Source organism: Bufo bufo, chromosome 4, assembly GCF_905171765.1.
Source record: "Bufo bufo chromosome 4, aBufBuf1.1, whole genome shotgun sequence".
Classification (NCBI taxonomy): Eukaryota; Metazoa; Chordata; class Amphibia; order Anura; family Bufonidae; genus Bufo; species Bufo bufo.
In genome coordinates this window covers 605,385,274-605,406,281 of record NC_053392.1, presented here as the reverse complement: position 1 = coordinate 605,406,281, position 21,008 = coordinate 605,385,274, and the positions used below count along the sequence as shown (strand labels likewise).

Here is a 21,008-nt window from a genome sequence, read left to right as displayed (position 1 = left end):
GTCTACCCATTGAAGTAAATAACGCATACTGAACTGAAAAAATGGCCAGTATACTGAACACAAAAAACGTTTGTGTGCATGAGCCCTTAGATTGTAATAGGGATTCCAGTGTTACATTGTATCAGTGATATCAGTGTTATATTATATTGTATCCTTTACATCACTGTTAGATTGTATTAGGGACACCAGTGCTACATTGTATGATATTTCAGTGTTCCATTGTATCAGTGATATCAGCAATAATGACCGATCAGTCCTCCCCATAAAGTGGAGCTGATGCTGCATGTAAATGTATCCCTCATCTCCACTGATGATCTGACAGATATTCATTCCCAATAATCTGCCAGATCATCTGTACTTCTAGAAGTACCCTTAAAGCAGATTTACACTGCTGAATTGTCGGGCAGATTATTGGGGACGAACGTTCGTAGGAGCACTCGTTTTCAATACCGATGAACGAGCGCAACAATCTTTCATGCGGACACCTCAATCATCGTTCCCGGCAGCAGATCGCATTGTCTAAACGGCCTCTGCTGCCAAGAAACAATTCATCTGTATGGGGAGGTGGAGGGGATCGCTGCATGTAAGTGCACCTCTTCACCTCCACTGACAAACAGGTAGTTGTGGGGAAAGGACGCTTCCTTCCCGACAGTCGCCTGCTCCATCTGTAAACATGACTGTACATGGCACTGCCTGGAAGAAGCATAGGGTTCAGGGATTGAAACAAACTTTTCAGAGAAAAGGTGGAGAAGTAACAGCCAAGTACAGCACCCGAAATGCCCCTGACTACCAGCACCCACTAAGACCCTATCAGCACCCGAAATGCCCCTGACTACCAGCACCCCCTAAGATCCTATCAGCACCCGAAATGCCCCTGACTACCAGCACCCACTAAGACCCTATCAGCACCCCCTGCTCCTGACTACCAGCACCCCCTAAGATCCTATCAGCACCCCCTAAGATCCTATCAGCACCCCACTCTCTTGACTATCAGCATCTTCACACTCAGATCAGCAACCCTACTCTCCTATCAGTACCCCATGCTCCTGACTATCAGTACCCCCACTCTTCTATCAGTACCCCCATACTCCTGACTATAAGTACCCCACTCTCCTATCAGTACCCCTAGGCTACAGACTATCAGTAGTCCCATGCTCCTGACTGTAAGTACCCCTATGCTCCTGACTACCAGTACTCCCATGCTCCTGTCTTCCCTTGCCTACAGCTGGCTATTACCTCACATTACTCTCCATGATATATGACAGGAGGTACTTACCCAGCCCTGGCACAAAAGTATTAAGGAAGAGGCAAATGACAGCCACAGGGAAAGGCATGTAGGGGATGGCAGCTCTGAGGGGTCCTTTCTTCTCTCGCACTTGTACCACCACCCCACTGGCTGAGGTGCCCTTCTCTATTGTGTCCCCTTCCTTGACATCCATGCTGCCCTCAGCTGTGGAGACAGTCAGATGAGATGTGAGTCCTGGAAGTTGGTTGAAGGTTGTGGGGTCAGATGGCGAAAGAGTGCAAGGAAGACTGTCTCCCTGTCTCTCTCCTTCCTCCTCCTCCTCCTCCTGCTGCTGCTGCCAGTATTATCCCTCCTCCTCCTCCCTCAATCCTGGATCTGAGAACAGTGCTGACTACAGAGCTGCGCTCATCCCTGCTCCGAAACACTACTACCCCTGTCATCTCCATTGTACTACTACTCCTAATAATATCTATGTACAGTGTACTACTACCCCTAATAATACTGCCATCTACAATATACTACTACCTCTAATAATACTGCCATCTACAATATACTACTACCCCTAATAATACTGCCATCTACAATATACTACTACCCCTAATAATACTGCCATCTACAATATACTACTACCCCTAATAATACTGCCATATACAATATACTACTACCTCTAATAATACTGCCATCTATAATATACTACTACCCCTAATAATAATGCCATCTACAATATACTACTACCCCTAATAATACTGCCATCGACAATATACTACTACCCCTAATAATACTGCCATCTGCACTATAATACTACCTCTAATAATACTGCCATCTACAATATACTACTACCCCTAATAATACTGCCATCGACAATATACTACTACCCCTAATAATACTGCCATCTGCACTATAATACTACCCCTAATAATACTGCCATCTACAATATACTACTACCCCTAATAATACTGCCATCTACAATATACTACTACCCCTAATAATACTGCCATCTGCACTATAATACTACCCCTAATAATACTGCCATCTACAATATACTACTACCTCTAATAATACTGCCATCTACAATATACTACTACCCCTAATAATACTGCCATCTGCACTATAATACTACCCCTAATAATACTGCCATCTACAATATACTACTACCTCTAATAATACTGCCATCTACAATATACTACTACCTCTAATAATACTGCCATCTACAATATAATACTACCCCTAATAATACTGCCATCTACAATATACTACTACCCCTAATAATACTGCCATCTGCACTATAATACTACCCCTAATAATACTGCCATCTACAATATAATACTACCTCTAATAATACTGCCATCTACAATATAAAACTACCCCTAATAATACTGCCATCTACAATATATTACTACCCCTAATAATACTGCCATCGACAATATACTACTACCTCTAATAATACTGCCATCTACAATATACTACTACCCCTAATAATACTGCCATCGACAATATACTACTACCCCTAATAATACTGCCATCTGCACTATAATACTACCCCTAATAATACTGCCATCTACAATATACTACTACCCCTAATAATACTGCCATCTACAATATACTACTACCCCTAATAATACTGCCATCTGCACTATAATACTACCCCTAATAATACTGCCATCTACAATATACTACTACCCCTAATAATACTGCCATCTGCACTATAATACTACCCCTAATAATACTGCCATCTACAATATACTACTACCCCTAATAATACTGCCATCTACAATATAATACTACCCCTAATAATACTGCCATCTACAATATACTACTACCCCTAATAATACTGCCATCTACAATATACTACTACCCCTAATAATACTGCCATCTACAATATACTACTACCCCTAATAATACTGCCATCTACAATATACTACTACCCCTAATAATACTGCCATCTACAATATACTACTACCTCTAATAATACTGCCATCTACAATATACTACTACCCCTAATAATACTGCCATCTACAATATACTACTACCCCTAATAATACTGCCATCTACAATATAAAACTACCCCCTAATAATACTGCCATCTACAATATACTACTACCCCTAATAATACTGCCATCTACAATATACTACCTCTAATAATACTGCCATCTACAATATACTACTACCCCTAATAATACTGCCATCTACAATATACTACTACCCCTAATAATAATGCCATCTACAATATACTACTACCTCTAATAATACTGCCATCTACAATATACTACTACCCCTAATAATAATGCCATCTACAATATACTACTACCTCTAATAATGAAAAGCTTAAAGGAGGTACAGAGACACGAATCCTACATAACGTCCTACTGTATGTATATGTTCTATAGCGGACAGATCTATTGTTCTCTGGTATCAGCCATCAGCAGGAGAAAGGCTGACTGTGGTGCTCAACAATGGAATTATGTACAGTATCTATCTATCTATCTCATATCATATCCATCTATCTATCTAATCTCTATCTATCTATCTATCTATCTATCTATCTATCTATCTCATATCTATCTATCTATCTATCTATCTATCTATCTCATATCTATCTATCTATCTATCTATCTATCTCCTATCTATCTATCTATCTCATATCTATCTATCTATCTATCTATCTATCTATCTATCTATCTATCTATTATCTATCTATCTATCTATCTATCTATCTATCTATCTATCTATCTATCTATCTCTCTTCTATCTATCACATATCTATCTATTTATCTATCTATCTATTATCTATCTATCATGTCCATGAAAACCATATCTGAGGAATGGTCCATATAACAATCCTGTATAACCAGTGACTGCTGCTGACTATTGATTTTGTTCTGGATTAATACCAGTCATATGCATTTCTCCAGTGACCGGCCGGTAATCCCAATCAGAGATGTTATTGATGCTCCTGATAACAATCTTCATTCTCCTCCCAAAGATTGGAAATGAGCAGCGTCCGTACATCATCGAACTGCATAAAGCAACACATAATGGGGGAGATTTATCAAACTGGTGTAAAGTAGAACTGGCTCTATTGCCCATAGCAACCAATAAGATTCCTCCTTTCATTTCTCAGAGCTCCTTTGCAAAATCAGAGGTGGAATCTGATTGGTTGCTATGGGCAACTAAGCCAAGTCTACTTTACACCAGTTTGATAAATCTCCCTTTATATGTGAAAGAGTTCTTCAGCCTAGAAGGGGGAATAAAGAAGGGATTCATGGACTGAGGTTTAAATGACCATCTTAGAAAACTATAAAAACTGGACGGGGATTAATTGTCCCATATGCACCGGAGAAGAAATAACCTGTCCACATGGACTATAATATGTAGTTTAATAACATTTCCACAAAAGTAGCTTTTGCAGTCAACACACATATATAATCCATATAAAAAGCATACATTTATAAATGCATTAAATTATTTATTTTGTAAAAATACTTCAAACCTTATACTCCAGAGCTGCACTCACTATTCTGCTGGTGCAGTCACTGTGTACATTACATTACTTATCCTGTACTGATCCTGAGTTACATCCTGTATTATACCCCAGAGCTGCACTCACTATTCTGCTGGTGCAGTCACTGTGTACATTACATTACTTATCCTGTACTGATCCTGAGTTACATCCTGTATTATACTCCAGAGCTGCACTCACTATTCTGCTGGTGCAGTCACTGTGTACATACATTACTTATCCTGTACTGATCCTGAGTTACATCCTGTATTATACTCCAGAGCTGTACTCACTATTCTGCTGGTGCAGTCACTGTATACATACATTACATTACTTATCCTGTACTGATCCTGAGTTACATCCTGTATTATACTCCAGAGCTGCACTCACTATTCTGCTGGTGCAGTCACTGTGTACATACATTACATTACTTATCCTGTACTGATCCTGAGTTACATCCTGTATTATACTCCAGAGCTGCGCTCACTATTCTGCTGGTGCAGTCACTGTGTACATACATTACATTACTTATCCTGTACTGATCCTGAGTTACATCCTGTATTATACTCCAGAGCTGCACTCACTATTCTGCTGGTGGAGTCACTGTGTACATACATTACTTATCCTGTACTGATCCTGAGTTACATCCTGTATTATACTCCAGAGCTGCACTCACTATTCTGCTGGTGGAGTCACTGTGTACATACATTACATTACTTATCCTGTACTGATCCTGTGTTACATCCTGTATTATACTCCAGAGCTGCACTCACTATTCTGCTGGTGCAGTCACTGTGTACATACATTACTTATCCTGTACTGATCCTGAGTTATATCCTGTATTATACTCCAGAGCTGCACTCACTATTCTGCTGGTGCAGTCACTGTGTACATACATTACTTATCCTGTACTGATCCTGAGTTACATCCTGTATTATACTCCAGAGCTGCACTCACTATTCTGCTGGTGGAGTCACTGTGTACATACATTACTTATCCTGTACTGATCCTGAGTTACATCCTGTATTATACTCCAGTGCTGCACTCACTATTCTGCCGGTGCAGTCACTGTGTACATACATTACTTATCCTGTACTGATCCTGAGTTACATCCTGTATTATACCCCAGAGCTGCACTCACTATTCTTCTGGTGCAGTCACTGTGTACATACATTACATTACTTATCCTGTACTGATCCTGAGTTACATCCTGTATTATACTCCAGAGCTGTGCTCACCATTCTGCTGGTGGAGTCACTGTGTACATACATTACATTACTTATCCTGTACTGATCCTGAGTTACATCCTGTATTATACTCCAGAGCTGCACTCACTATTCTGCTGGTGGAGTCACTGTGTACATACATTACTTTTCCTGTACTGATCCTGAGTTACATCCTGTATTATACTCATCTACACCCTGCAGAGCCTCATCAAAAACCATGTCCAGACCACAGACCACATCTACACCCAGCAGAGCCTCATCAAGAGCCACCTTCAGACCACGGACCACATCTACACCCTACAGACCCTCATCAAGAGCCACCTTCAGACCACGGACCACATCTACACCCTACAGACCCTCATCAAGAACCATGTCCACAATACAAAGCATGGAAAGATCTATGCCTGCTTTGTGGACTTTAAGAAGGCCTGTGACACCCGGGCCTATTCCTGAAACATCTGGAAAGTGGAATAGAAGGAAAAACATATGATGTCATCAGAAGTTCCTACACTGAGAACAGATGAGGCGTGAAGGTAAATGGGAGGAGAACCGCTTTTTTCCGGCAGAGCCGAGGAGTCAGACAGGGCTGCAGCCTCAGTCCAACCCTCTTCAACATCTACATCAATGAGTTGGCGGTGGCTCTGGATTCCTCCTCAGCACCTGGTCTCATCCTCCATGACATCGAGGTGACCTGCTACTGTTACCGACTGAGAAAGGTCTCCAAGATAACCTGAAAATTCTGGAGAAATTAGCAACACGTGGGCATTGCCCATCAATCCAAAGAAAACCAACATCATGGTGTTCCAGAAGAGAAACCAGAAACCAGCCAGGCGTCCTCCCTTTCTGCTAAACAACTGTCTACTTTCAGAAACAGACAGCTACACCTACCTGGGCCTAGAAATCAGCCATTCAGAGAGTTTTAGGAAAACCATAGAGACACTGAAAAACAAGGCGTGCAAAACCTTCTATGCCATCAGAAGGTGTTCATACCATCTCAAGGCACAGTGACCGTCTGGCTTAAAATCCTTGACACCATCATCGCCCCGATCCTCCTGTATGGCAGCAAAGTCTGGGGCCAGACACCTACCCAGACCGGGCAAAGAGGGACTCTGGGCCAACAGAACTTTTCCACTTAGAATTCTGCAAACACCTTTGCCTGGTCCACAGGAGCACCTCAAACAGCGCCTGTCGAGCAGAGATGGGCAGATTCCCACTTTACCTTGCTGTCCAGAAGAGGGCGCTATCATTCAGAGCCCATCTGCATAGCAGCAGTCCCAGCTCCTACCATCACAAAGCCTTGCTACACCAAGAACTCCCAGAAAAACAAAGCACCCTGCAACAAGTCACCCAAACCCAGCCTGCCCAAGCCACCAACCAGTACAGCCTGGCAAAGTGGGAAATCCAGAAAGAAATACACAAAAGCACAGAGGAGTATATCAGCGTCTGGAGGAACAACAGAAGAACACCACAAAAGCTGACAGTATACCAGAGCCTGCAGAGGGAGTACAAACTGGCCCCATATCTGGAGAAACTCCCCAGCCCCAGAGACCGAGAGATCCTGAGCCGGAACAGACTGAGCGCCCACAGCCTGCTCATTGAATACGGGCGGCACCGACAGAGGTACATGCCAAGGAAGAGCAGGCTGTGCCAGCAGTGCGACCAGGAGGCCGTGGAGCATGAGGCTCACTTTCTGCTGTGGTATCCCAAATACAGAGAAAGGCTCACTTCAGGAGACAGTCTGATCTCTGCCCAGACTTCACTTCCATGGAGGAGAAAGAGAGACTCTCCAATCTCCATACTGCTGGGCGAAGAGGAGAACACAGCGGCCACAGCAGCCCAATATATTAATGCCTGCCATAGACTGAGAGGAGCCTGATATGTCACGGATTCTTATACCCCCACTCTGCATATGTCCCCATCGCCCAATCTTACCCAATTATTTCCCACTTGCTTTGGCAATGCTAAAATTTATTTAGTCCTAAGTAATAAAGCTGATTTGAATTTGAATATAACTACTATAATACTGCTCCTATTTAAAAGAATATAACTAGTATAATACTGCTCCTATGTACCAGAATATAACTACTATAATACTGCCTCCTATGTACAAGAATATAACTACTATAATACTGCTCCTATGTACAAGAATATAACTACTATTATACTGCCTCCTGTGCACAAGAATATAACTACTATAATACTGCTCCTATATACAAGAATATGACTACTATAATACTGCTCCTATGTACAAGAATATAACTACTATAATACTGCCTCCTATGTACAAGAATATAACTACTATAATACTGCTCCTATGTACAAGAATATAACTACTATAATACTGCTCCTATGTACAAGAATATAACTACTATAATACTGCCTCCTATGTACAAGAATATAACTATAATACTGCTCCTATGTACAAGAATATAACTACTATAATACTGCTCCAATGTATAAGAATATAACTACTATAATACTGCTCCTATGTATAAGAATATAACTACTATAATACTGCCTCCTATGTACAAGAATATAACTACTATAATACTGCTCCTATGTACAAGAATATAACTACTATAATACTGCTCCTATGTATAAGAATATAACTACTATAATACTGCTCCTATGTACAAGAATATAACTACTATAATACTGCCTCCTATGTACAAGAATATAACTACTATAATACTGCTCCTATGTACAGGAATATAACTACTACAATACTGCGTCCTATGTACAAGAATATAACTACTATAATACTGCTCCTATGTACAAGGATATAACTACTATAATACTGCCTCCTATGTACAAGAATATAACTACTATAATACTGCTCCTATGTACAAGAATATAACTACTATAATACTGCTCCTATGTGCAAGAATATAACTACTATAATACTGCCTCCTATGTATAAGAATATAACTACTATAATACTGCTCCTATGTACAAGAATATAACTACTATAATACTATCCTCTATGTACAAGAATATAACTACTATAATACTGCTCCTATGTACAAGAATATAACTACTATAATACTGCTCCTATATACAAGAATATAACTACTATAATACTGCTCCTATGTACAAGAATATAACTGCTATAATTCTGCTCCTATATACAAGAATATAACTACTATAATACTGCTCCTATGTACAAGAATATAACTGCTATAATTCTGCTCCTATATACAAGAATATAACTACTATAATTCTGCTCCTATGTACAAGAATATAATTTTATAGAACCTAAACAGCTCCCTCTATCTTAACTTCCTTACCATTCGAGTGTCATATTGGGGTTCAGTATCGGGACACTTGAATTTTTTTGTTTTCAATGGACTGCCCCTCTCTGTTGGTTTTTAGCTGACACTTTTGGTGGTGTAACTCTGGAACTTCCTGGATGGCAGAACTGACAAGCGTTCCCAGCTGAATTACGCTGAAGCTAAAATTAACTGCACAACTCCACAGCACACATAAGACCTCGGAGAGCAGGAGGTCCCTGCACCCCCACTTCAGCTAATCTGAGCTTCTGAGTGTCCCCTTCTATTCCTAGCACGGGGACCTGGCTCCCAGGGCATTGACACAGAGTCCAAGTGCAGTCCACTCATGTTAGTAGATACAATAACACCCAGGTGCTCTCCTCCGCTCCAGCAGGGCTTTATTTAGCAGAGCATTGATCAGGCTGTGAGATCACTTATGGGACATCTCTTGGGGTAGTCTCCAAGGAGAGCGATTATTACTGTGGATCCTGGACTGTCTTCTCAGGAATTAACATATAGGAAAAACAACAGTATTGTAATAATATTCCTTGTAGACAGGAGTCTGTGCACAAAGAGAATGTGAAAGCTAGCAACACAGATTACTACACTGCAATATTAAACCACCTCAGTGTTACACTATAGGAAAATGACATATGGGTGGTTTATTAGTCATCCCATAGTCCAACAAATATAGTAATTCTTATATTGTACATAGAACTAGTGTTACAGCGGTTATATTCTTTTACATAGCAGCAAAATATAAGTAATTATATTAGTTTAAATAAAGTACAGTATAAAAAGTTATTATATACTGTGTATTTATATATATACATTTATATATGATATTCTTGTACATAGGAGCAGCATTATAGTGGTTATATTCTTGTACATAGGAGCAGTATTATAGTAGTTATATTCTTGTACATAGGGGCAGTATTATAGTAGTTATATTCTTGCACATAGGAGCAGTATTATAGTAGTTATATTCTTGTACATAGGAGCAGTATTATAGTAGTTATATTCTGGTACATAGGAGCAGTATTATAGTAGTTATATTCCTGTACATAGAAGGCAGTATTATAGTAGTTATATTCCTGTACATAGAAGGCAGTATTATAGTAGTTATATACTTGTACATAGGGGCAGTATTATAGTAGTTATATTCTTGCACATAGGAGCAGTATTATAGTAGTTATATTCTTGTACATAGGAGCAGTATTATAGTAGTTATATTCTTGTACATAGGAGCAGTATTATAGTAGTTATATTCTTGTACATAGGAGGCAGTATTATAGTAGTTATATTCTTGTACATAGGAGGCAGTATTATAGTAGTTATATTCTTGTACATAGGGGGCAGTATTATAGTAGTTATATTCTTGTACATAGGAGCAGTATTATAGTAGTTATATTCTTGTACATAGGAGGCAGTATTATAGTAGTTATATTCCTGTACATAGGAGCAGTATTATAGTAGTTATATTCTTGTACATAGGAGCAGTATTATAGTAGTTATATTCTTGTACATAGGAGCAGTATTATAGTAGTTATATTCTTGTACATAGGAGGCAGTATTATAGTAGTTATATTCTTGTACATAGGGGCAGTATTATAGTAGATATATTCTTGTACATAGGAGCAGTATTATAGTAGTTATATTCTTGTACATAGGAGCAGTATTATAGTAGTTATATTCTTGTACATAGAAGCAGTATTATAGTAGTTATAGTCTTGTACATAGGAGGCAGTATTATAGTAGTTATATTCTTGTACATAGGAGCAGTATTATAGTAGTTATATTCTTGGATATAGGAGGCAGTATTATAGTAGTTATAGTCTTGTACATAGGAGGCAGTATTATAGTAGTTATATTCCTGTACATAGAAGGCAGTATTATAGTAGTTATATTCTTGTACATAGAAGGCAGTATTATAGTAGTTATATTCTTGTACATAGAAGGTAGTATTATAGTAGTTATAGTCTTAACCAAATTTCTTTTTATTAAAAGAATAAAGTACACCATACAATCACATACCATCATACTTTGATGAAAGGCAGTATGACAAGCATTTCATGGAAGTGAAGTGACAAATAATGCAAATCAAAGCTGTACATGGTGTCTAAAATAAAACCATTAATGGCAAAATAATAACAGTAAGGAACAACGGTAAAGGAAAGGAATGGTAAGGGGGGGGGTGGTTGGGGGGGAATCAAGAGATATCTAACTCCGTCAAGTAAACTTTCTAAAGTTTTTCCATGGTGACCATATTTTAAGAAATCGAAGGCGGGTGAAGGATTCCCAATGGGCCAGCTCTTCAAGTCTATAAATCTGATCCACCTTGTCTCTCCACATCATTATAGTAGGAGGTTCAGCATTCTTCCAAAGCAGCGGTATCAGCAATCTCACCGCCGTGATGAGCATAGTGGGAAGATCAGATCTACAGGGGGACAGCGAGTCATTGGGGCACCAAAGTAAGATCAGTTTGGGATCTAGTTTGACCTGCGTAGCACAAACCTCATTGATCAATGACGCTTTGATCCTCTCACAATACCACCAAATGTGTGATAGGGAACCTATATCCTTCCCACACCTCCAGCACTCACTTGAGATGTCTGCGTTGAGCTTGTGTAGAAATTCCAGGGATTTGTACCATCTGGTATGTAGCTTATATGAATTCTCTTGTATTCTAATACAGCGACTAAAGCCATGGGAGTGTGAGAGGATAAAAGCCCTTTCCGTATCTGAGAGCCGAATAGAGAGCTACCTTTCCCAAGAATTGAGGAAGTGTAGCTCAGGTGGGAAGGATGAGAGCAATTCTTTATATATGGTAGACCGGTTTAGGAATCTTACATGTGTCTGAAATCCGTTTTTCTAACCAAGAAGGGGAGCTAGTGGTAGTTGAAGGTGGAAGTTTAATTAATTTAATATCTTTCTGCAGGGCGAACACCTGAAGAAAGTGGGCATTTTTAATTTTGAGGTCATTCAAGACTGGAGTCCAATCTAGGTTCCCATCTGGAGTCTGGATCTCACTAATGGGAATTTCAGCCAGGAGAGGCCAGATGCCTGAAGGCGTCTTAGCTTCCGGGTGAACGTGGAACTGTAAGGAGGAGAGTGGTGTGCCTGGGATAGGAAATGTAAGCACTTTGGCTTTGTATTGCCTGGCCCATTCTACCAATAGGCTCTTCCATAGGGGCAAGAAGGAGGAGCTACCAGGTGAACAAGGGGATAGACCCCAGAGTATCCATCTCATTTTAGTGGTAAGCAGAGAGCGCTCTAGACGCACATATGGCGCATCATAGGAGTTATTAAGAAGAGACAGAACTCGGAATAGTTGATAAGCCGCATAGTAGGAGCGCATATCAGGCAGACCAAAGCCGCCAAACCTTTTCTCTCTGGTCAGCACAGAATAAGCAATTCTGGCAGGTTTGTTGCCCCACAAAAAGAGTGAGAAAACTCGCAGAGTGTCGACAAAAAATGAGTGCGGCAGCCAAATAGGCAAAACTTGTAGTAGGTACAAAAATTTAGGGGCTATAAATGTCTTGAGGTAGCTCCTCCTTCCACACCAGGAGATAAATGGGAGTTTGATAGATTGTAAGTGTTTCCTAACCGATGAGAGTAAGGGGGCATAATTAAGAGCAAACAAATCCTTTGCTTGAGCCGGGACATGTACTCCTAAAAATACTATATCTTTTGTAGCCCATTTGAAAGGGGGTACATTTCTGAAGGGCCTCTTTCCCCGAGTTAGGGCAGGTGACATTGAGGGCCATGGACTTACTATAGTTGATTTTGAAGTTTGAAACAAAACCAAATTCCTCAAAAAGGAACAAGAGCCTAGGGAAAGAAGTTTCGGGATTAGACGTCTGGAGAAGTTTGGAGATAGCAGATGGTCCACTGGTGGAACCTTCATCTATTAGACATTTATGACATATCCTGTGAGTATGTCATGCATTTCTAAGATGGGAATGCTCTTTTAATTTTTAACATTTATTTTGTCATAAGGAGAAGACGCCCGAGACCTTCTTCACATGGTTGATATATAAGATTTACAGTCGTCCAATTAATCACGCTCTCGAAATGTAGGAGAGACATTTTTTTTCAACTACTTGTCATGTGAATATCACATTGTGCTGTCAATCAGCGAGACCTTTTGTTCCTTATTTTACTTTTCCAACATGTATTCAATAAATAACCTACATAGAAAATGCCAGACCGCTGGTACTAAATAGTTCTTTATTACAAAATCACATTAAACAACATACATGATTAAAAGAATCAGTGCAGGAGATAAAAAGCAACATCACTGGAGGAGACATACAATAAACGGAGTCCCTATCCTAGAACAATTGTTCAGAAGAAATGATTATGCATACATAGAATCATACATAGTGAGGAAAAGGGACATTTACCCATACAGAGTCTCCTCCAGGATGGCGCCAACCCCAACGCGCGTTTCGGCGTACCTTCGTCTGGGGGTAGCGTCATCACTGGAGGACATGGTTTAAATACAAGTGTCAGCCAATCAACATACCGGTAATCATCATTCCTGCATCACCGGACTGCGCCGGATTTTATCAGATGGACTTCCTGGATGCCGGCATCTAGAGGAACATGTGACCACCCGGAAACATGTGATCCGCTTCTGGTCACGTGATCCGAATGACGTCACTTGAGCGCGCACAACCTAGTCGCAGCTCAGTAGCGTCATCCAACCTTACTATATGATTCGGATCCATAATATTGGTATGTCCGTGTATTTGACAGGCCGAAAGGACTTACACACGCAATCAAAATGTATCGGATAAACACATACATTAATCATTTGGTATGGACATACAAGACTGATAGGAGAGCAAAAACATGCTCCAGGCAGGACTTACTTTTTTCTGAAGTCCAAAAGAGCAAGGATAACAAGACACGATACATCACAGGATATCATGGAAGGTGGATAGAGATGAAGGACATTTTGGAAAAATCATGGCCGATCTTACTAACCGATCCCATCTTGACAAAATTTATAGCACCATACCCTATGATAACGGCTAGACGTTCAAAGAATTTGAGAGACCATCTCGTACGCAGCCTGTATGTAAAACAAAAACAACCTTTGTTTCCAGGACTGGGGAAGCCGAAGTGGGGTTTTGTCCCATGTGGGAAATGTATAGCATGCCCAAATATGGAGAGGGCTACCTCCTTCAATGACACAGCCAATACAAAAACCTTTAAAATCACACAATGCCTCACATGCACGAGTACGGCAGTCGTGTATTATGCTAAATGTTCTTGCCCAAAAATTTATGTGGGTTTAACCACGAGAGAATTGAAGGTGAGAGTGCGAGAACACGTTAGAGATATAATGGCAGCAACAGAGGAAGAAGATCTGTGTAATCTAAAACCAGTTGCAAGACATTTTAAGACATATCACAACTGTAATCCCGTGCATTTGAAGGTACGGGCGATTGACTGTGTCATGAAAAACATCAGAGGAGGTAATATTACTAAAAGATTGGGACAGCTCGAGTGCAAGTGGATTTGGAAATTGAATACACTGCACCCGGGCGGTCTGAATGAATCCACTGGTTTCTCCACTTTCTTATAGGCATTATGGTTCACATGGGTCTCCACACCCAAAAGGGGTTCAATTTATGGATTTTAATCTTGTTTTAATCACCTTTTTTCCCCTGATCTCCTAGGGTCATCGCTGAGTGGACTTTGTGTCTCCGCCTTGCATTCCCCAGTTCACATTTAACATGTGTGCTGGGGAATGTGATGCGGTGACCAATATATGGACAGACCATGCAATCATCTAGTGGATTGATTTAGTACAGTATTGGTTTTGATTCGTGCCCCCGCCTTGCATCTCCCGTTATGCCTCCTTTGAGACACTTCGGGGAATGTGATGTGGTGACCGATATCGAAACGAATGATGGAATACTGCAATTGATATATTTATTACATCACATATAACATATGGGGCTGGTAGGGTACAACCAACAATCATATGGTTGAAGGATCTAGTCTCAGTTTTTTGTTCCACACATTTCTTTCCCTTCCCCTCTTCCCCCCCCTCCTCCCTTCCCCCCCCCCCCTCTTTCTTTCCCCCCCCCCCCCCTTCTCCCTTCTTTGTTCCTCTTCCCATCCTTTCCAATGGCATTGGTGGCTCATAGGACACTATATGAACTTGTATATCTGAGTTGATACATTTATTTGTATGCACTTTGCACTTTTTTAACACTCACTGGTCAAAACAGTGAAGGTACACATATATACCTAAGAGGTGATCTGTTTTCACATAACATGGATTTCTTATATTCTTCACCTGATATATGATTCACCAGTGGTATTAATACTGAGGGTCACACATATAACAGATATATATATATATATATATTTTTTATGGATTGGTATATTTTCTCTAATTCATGCACTTTGCACTTTTTTACTATTACTTTTAATATTAGATTATTTATAGATGTAATGGATAGGTATGAGCCTTATATGACAGATGTATATCTGCTATTATAATAATGAGAGATAGGATGCCTTACCCATCGGTCTAATGGCACTGCTGTGGAATAATTTGTTATATGACATGTGTATGTAGTGAGTAATCTTGTATATTAACTTCTTTTTCAGTCTTGTATGTCCATACCAAATGAATAATGTATGTGTTTATCCGATACATTTTGATTGCGTGTGTACGTCCTTTCGGCCTGTCAAATACACGGACATACCAATATTATGGATCTGAATCATATAGTAAGGTTGGATGACGCTACTGAGCTGCGACTAGGTTGTGCGCGCTCAAGTGACGTCATTCGGATCACGTGACCAGAAGCGGATCACATGTTTCCGGGTGGTCACGTGTTCCTCTAGATGCCGGCATCCAGGAAGTCCATCTGATAAAATCCGGCGCAGTCCGGTGATGCAGGAATGATGATTACCGGTATGTTGATTGGCTGACACTTGTATTTAAACCATGTCCTTCAGTGATGACGCTACCCCCAGACGAAGGTACGCCGAAACGCGCGTTGGGGTTGGTGCCATCCTGGAGGAGACTCTGTATGGGTAAATGTCCCTTTTCCTCACTATGTATGATTCTATGTATGCATAATCATTTCTTCTGAACAATTGTTCTAGGATAGGGACTCCGTTCATTGTATGTCTCCTCCAGTGATGTTGCTTTTTATCTCCTGCACTGATTCTTTTAATCATGTATGTTGTTTAATGTGATTTTGTAATAAAGAACTATTTAGTACCAGCGGTCTGGCATTTTCTATGTAGGTTATTTATATGTATTTATTGCCATAGGCTAGGGCATCACTTTAATGTGGATTCAATTAACGGTTGAGGTATCTATTTCGGTAATGTATTCAATAAACTTTTCTTATCACTTCTGTCACCCAGTATTAATTTTCTTCTGAATCACCACCATTTGGAACCCCGGTATTTCTACTCACCGTTGTTGTATAATATCTCACCATACTTTGAAATATTTTATTCTTCTTTCACTAAACAGGTGAATTTACTGACTATCTACAAACCACCATTGGTTCCTTGAGGTTCCTAACCTGAAGACCCAATATGCTGTTGTGGTAAATAAAAAATTAAGCTGTGTCTCCTTTAAGTTCTGCTGATAACGGGGAAAAAAATTAGCTTTCTAATTCGTGGTCGCCAACTGTTGTGGTAAATAATAATAGTTGTAATCCGCTCGCATCAAAGTTTGTGTAAGGAAAAAGGTGAATCCCTCTTCTCAGCCCCAGTCAGAGACAAGCCCAGGACCATCTTGGTTGAAAATTCTGAGAGATTCCTTCCGCCCTGCTCAGTCTGCTCACCTTTATTTACTAACAAAAGGTGTAAAAGGGGCTGGCCCAAGACAAGGATACAGGAAGTTATAACATGCAGGAAGTGATGTCAAAGGACAGGGCGGGGCAATCAATGTGGCCGGGCAGACAATGCACACGCCCCATCCCTGTATAAGGAAGGATGAGTCATGTCCATTGTCTGATCAGCCAGGTGGCCGGCCACCCCCCATCACTGTCAGCATGGACCTCATTCAATACTGCTCAAAGATCATTCTACTGGTTCCCATAGGTTTGAAATTATCTGCGAGACATTGCTACGGCTATTGTCAGTATACGGTACGAGTATACCGACAAGGCAGATATGCATGTCTTAAAAGCAGATATGTCTCCAAGCCAATGAGAAGGTTTTCATACTGACGGTTTTGCCACTGGTCCCGATTCAGCCAAAGTGCCTTCTGCTAGAGCGCTCCCTGGCCAAATCAGACACAGGGAGACAGATGACAAACTATAAAAACACACACACATCCTAAAGTAAAATGTCCGCATAATAAAATTTCCACAACAATGCCGTCACATAAATCAATTGACAAACAGAGACCAGGAATATACACTGCTCAAAAAAATAAAGGGAACACTTAAACAACACAATGTAACTCCAAGTCAATCACACTTCTGTGAAATCAAACTGTCCACTTAGGAAGCAACACTGAGTGACAATCAATTTCACATGCTGTTGTGCAAATGGGATAGACAACAGGTGGAAATTATAGGCAATTAGCAAGACACCCCCAATAAAGGAGTGGTTCTGCAGGTGGTAACCACAGACCACTTCTCAGTTCCTATGCTTCCTGGCTGATGTTTTGGTCACTTTTGAATGCTGGCGGTGCTTTCACTCTAGTGGTAGCATGAGACGGAGTCTACAACCCACACAAGTGGCTCAGGTAGTGCAGCTTATCCAGGATGGCACATCAATGCGAGCTGTGGCAAGAAGGTTTGCTGTGTCTGTCAGCGTAGTGTCCAGAGCATGGAGGCGCTACCAGGAGACAGGCCAGTACATCAGGAGACGTGGAGGAGGCCGTAGGAGGGCAACAACCCAGAAGCAGGACCGCTACCTCCGCCTTTGTGCAAGGAGGAACAGGAGGAGCACTGCCAGAGCCCTCCCCGAACATATCCCCGGTGAGAAGATATTCACACTGAATATACCACTGACCACCAGTGCATTGCTCTATATACCAACAAGTCCAATTCATGTATGAGATAGCCAAGACGATTGTCTATAAAATGATGGTAGTCTCACATTTCAAGCTGTAGTGGATGGTGATATATGGAGTCTGAAAGTAAAAAGTTCAAAACTTTATCTATCTATCTATCTATCAATCTGTCTATCTATCTATCTGTCTATCTATCCGTCTATCTATCTGTCTGTCTATCTATCCGTCTATCTATCTATCTGTCTATCTATCTATCCGTCTATCTATCTATCAATCTGTCTATCTATCTGTCTATCTATCCGTCAATCTATCTATCTATCTATCTATCTATCTATCTATCTATCTATCTATCTATCTATCTATCTATCTATCTATCTATCTATCAATCTGTCTATCTATCTGTCTATCTATCCGTCTATCTATCTGTCTGTCTATCTATCCGTCTATCTATCTATCTATCTGTCTATCTATCTGTCTGTCTATCTGTCTGCCCATCTATTATCTATCTATCCGTCAATCTATCTATCTATCTATCTATCTATCTATCTATCTATCTGTCTGTCCTCCTGTCTGTCTATCTATCTATGCGTCTATCTATCTGTCTGTCGGTCCGCCCGTCTGTCTATCTATCTAGCCACGCTATAATACTTACCATTCAAGGTCACTGCATCTAAGGAGTTAAATGGTCCATGTAGTGAGCATCAGTGGAGGATTCTCTGCCTCCGGCTATTCCCTGCTGCTTTTGTGATCTGCCTTACAGATTTATAAAAATAAAAAAAACATCTTGAAAAACTCCATTAAAGAGAATTTCTTCAATCCTTGTATAGAATCAACCAAAACACGGTTTCCATTTTTTCACTTTTTTTTTTAATTGATTTATTTTGCTCAAACCAATGGAGACTTCAAGTAACGCTGTAAGAAATGTCTTTGGGTGTTAATTGTATTCCTTGGTCACCAGTAAATATTTAGTAAGCTAAGAGGTAATGAACGGTAAACTTGCCGGGATATTTATGTCTTCAAAGAAGAGTTTTTCTCCTAGATCTGTGATGAAAGGGCGAGAGCAGAGAGCTGCTGCATGGAGATGAGGCCTCGTCCACAGACAGCGGAGGCCAATTACTGGATGTACTGCAACTTATTACTGCCTTCTATAATGGGATGAAGAAGATATGTCTCTGCCCACAGCACCGCCTGTCATTGTGCCCCTATAATAGTGCCCGTAACACCACCTGTCAGGGATTCTATATAATTGTGCCTAACACAGTGCCACCATAATTGTGCCCACCGCAGTGCCACTATGATTGTGCCTGCCACAGTACCACTATAATTGTGCCTACGGCTGTGCTACTATAATAGTGCCTACCACAGTGTGTAGGAAGGCGCAAGGGTCCGTCGTTGACGGAAGGTATGTGTCACCGAAGTTCCTGGCCTCGGTGAAGTAATAGCCGGTATTTTCAGGTGTCAGCGGCAGTTAATGCTGATTGACACTTTGCTATTTTAGTATCCGGGACGGCTCTTACTGGAAGTAGCCAAAGTGCTGGGTGGGTGACTACTCCCCACTTTCCAGGCCGGGTCTTGACTGGCCTATATCGCACCCAGCCAGCAGTGTCAGCTGGGTGTGGATTACTCCTCTCTGACAGTGGAGCTCTGTCAGTCTCTGTGTTGGGACCTTGTTGGTGTGAAAGCAGGTGGATTCGGCTTTGTCCAAGGACTTCTTTGCTGCATGGTGTGAACGAACACCAGAATCACAAGGTGACTGTTTTCCTTGAAGTGGACTTTTTGTTTTGTCATTTACTTAATGTGTGAATAAACACTGAACTGTTTAATTCAAAGATTTTGTTGTTGCCTCTATACTGCGTCCGCTAACCTGCCTACCAAAGCGAATGCGGGCATTGCAGTGAGGCTGGCGTGAAGGCCGAAATATTTTAGTTTTTCCAGGCACGGTTGTATGTCTTACATCAAACCAGCAACATTACAACCCGTGTCCCTCGACAAAATGGAGGCTGTCGTGAAGGCCCTCGTGGAGGCCAACCTGCAACAGCAGGAGACCAATAAGCAACAGCAGGAAACAAACCAGCTGCTGTTACAACATGTGATAGCTTTAGAAGCAGCAGGGGCATCCCAGACTGTCCACGATGCCCAGAAAGCGGTCCGTGCGGCGATCCCCAAGATGACCCACACAGACTACGTCGATACCTATCTGGCGATCTTCGAGAAGGTGGTCGTGAGAGGGAAGCTACCCCGGGAGCAATGGGCTGAGGTCATCTCTCCGTTCCTGGTGTCTGGACCCCAGCAGGTGTATTTTGACTTACCATATGATCAAGCGGCTGATTACCCGACAGTAAAGGGTGAGATCCTGGCGAGATTTGGGGTGAATTTATTAGTCCGGGCCCAGCGGGTGCATCAGTGGGAGTTTAACCCGGCTGAGCCCGCAAGGCCCCAGTATTATACCCTATTACACCTGTTGCAAAAAAGGCTGCAACCTGACGTGCTGAGTGCCACTCTATTTTGGACCGTCTGTTGGCTGATGTGTTCTGGAGGGCTTTGCCGTACCCCCTCCACCACTGGATCCGTCATGTGTCTCTTGGTAATGCCCTTGAGATGGTGGACCTGGTGGAATGCTATGAGGCTACCAGGAATTTGAAAGGGGGCTTGATTGGGAGGCGAGCAGCCAAACCCCCGCTATCTCCGTCCCAAACCCAGAGACTTGTGCCAACTGAGCCCGCCCGGGGTGTACCCCCTGTAGACCCGGCTCCGA

General features: G+C 41.3%; 1 protein-coding gene across 2 annotated transcripts in view; it reads right to left on the bottom strand.

Annotated features, from left to right (window-relative positions):
- Positions 1 to 1,536, bottom strand: part of STUM (stum, mechanosensory transduction mediator homolog) — a 62,489-nt gene extending 60,953 nt beyond the window's left edge. For both annotated transcript variants that reach the window (XM_040427628.1, XM_040427629.1), the window contains exon 1: positions 1,277 to 1,536. In XM_040427628.1, coding sequence (XP_040283562.1) covers positions 1,277 to 1,439 — 163 coding nt within the window. In that variant the 5' untranslated portion in view covers positions 1,440 to 1,536. The remainder of the gene's footprint in view (positions 1 to 1,276) is intronic.
- Between the last annotated feature and the right edge of the window lie 19,472 nt (positions 1,537 to 21,008).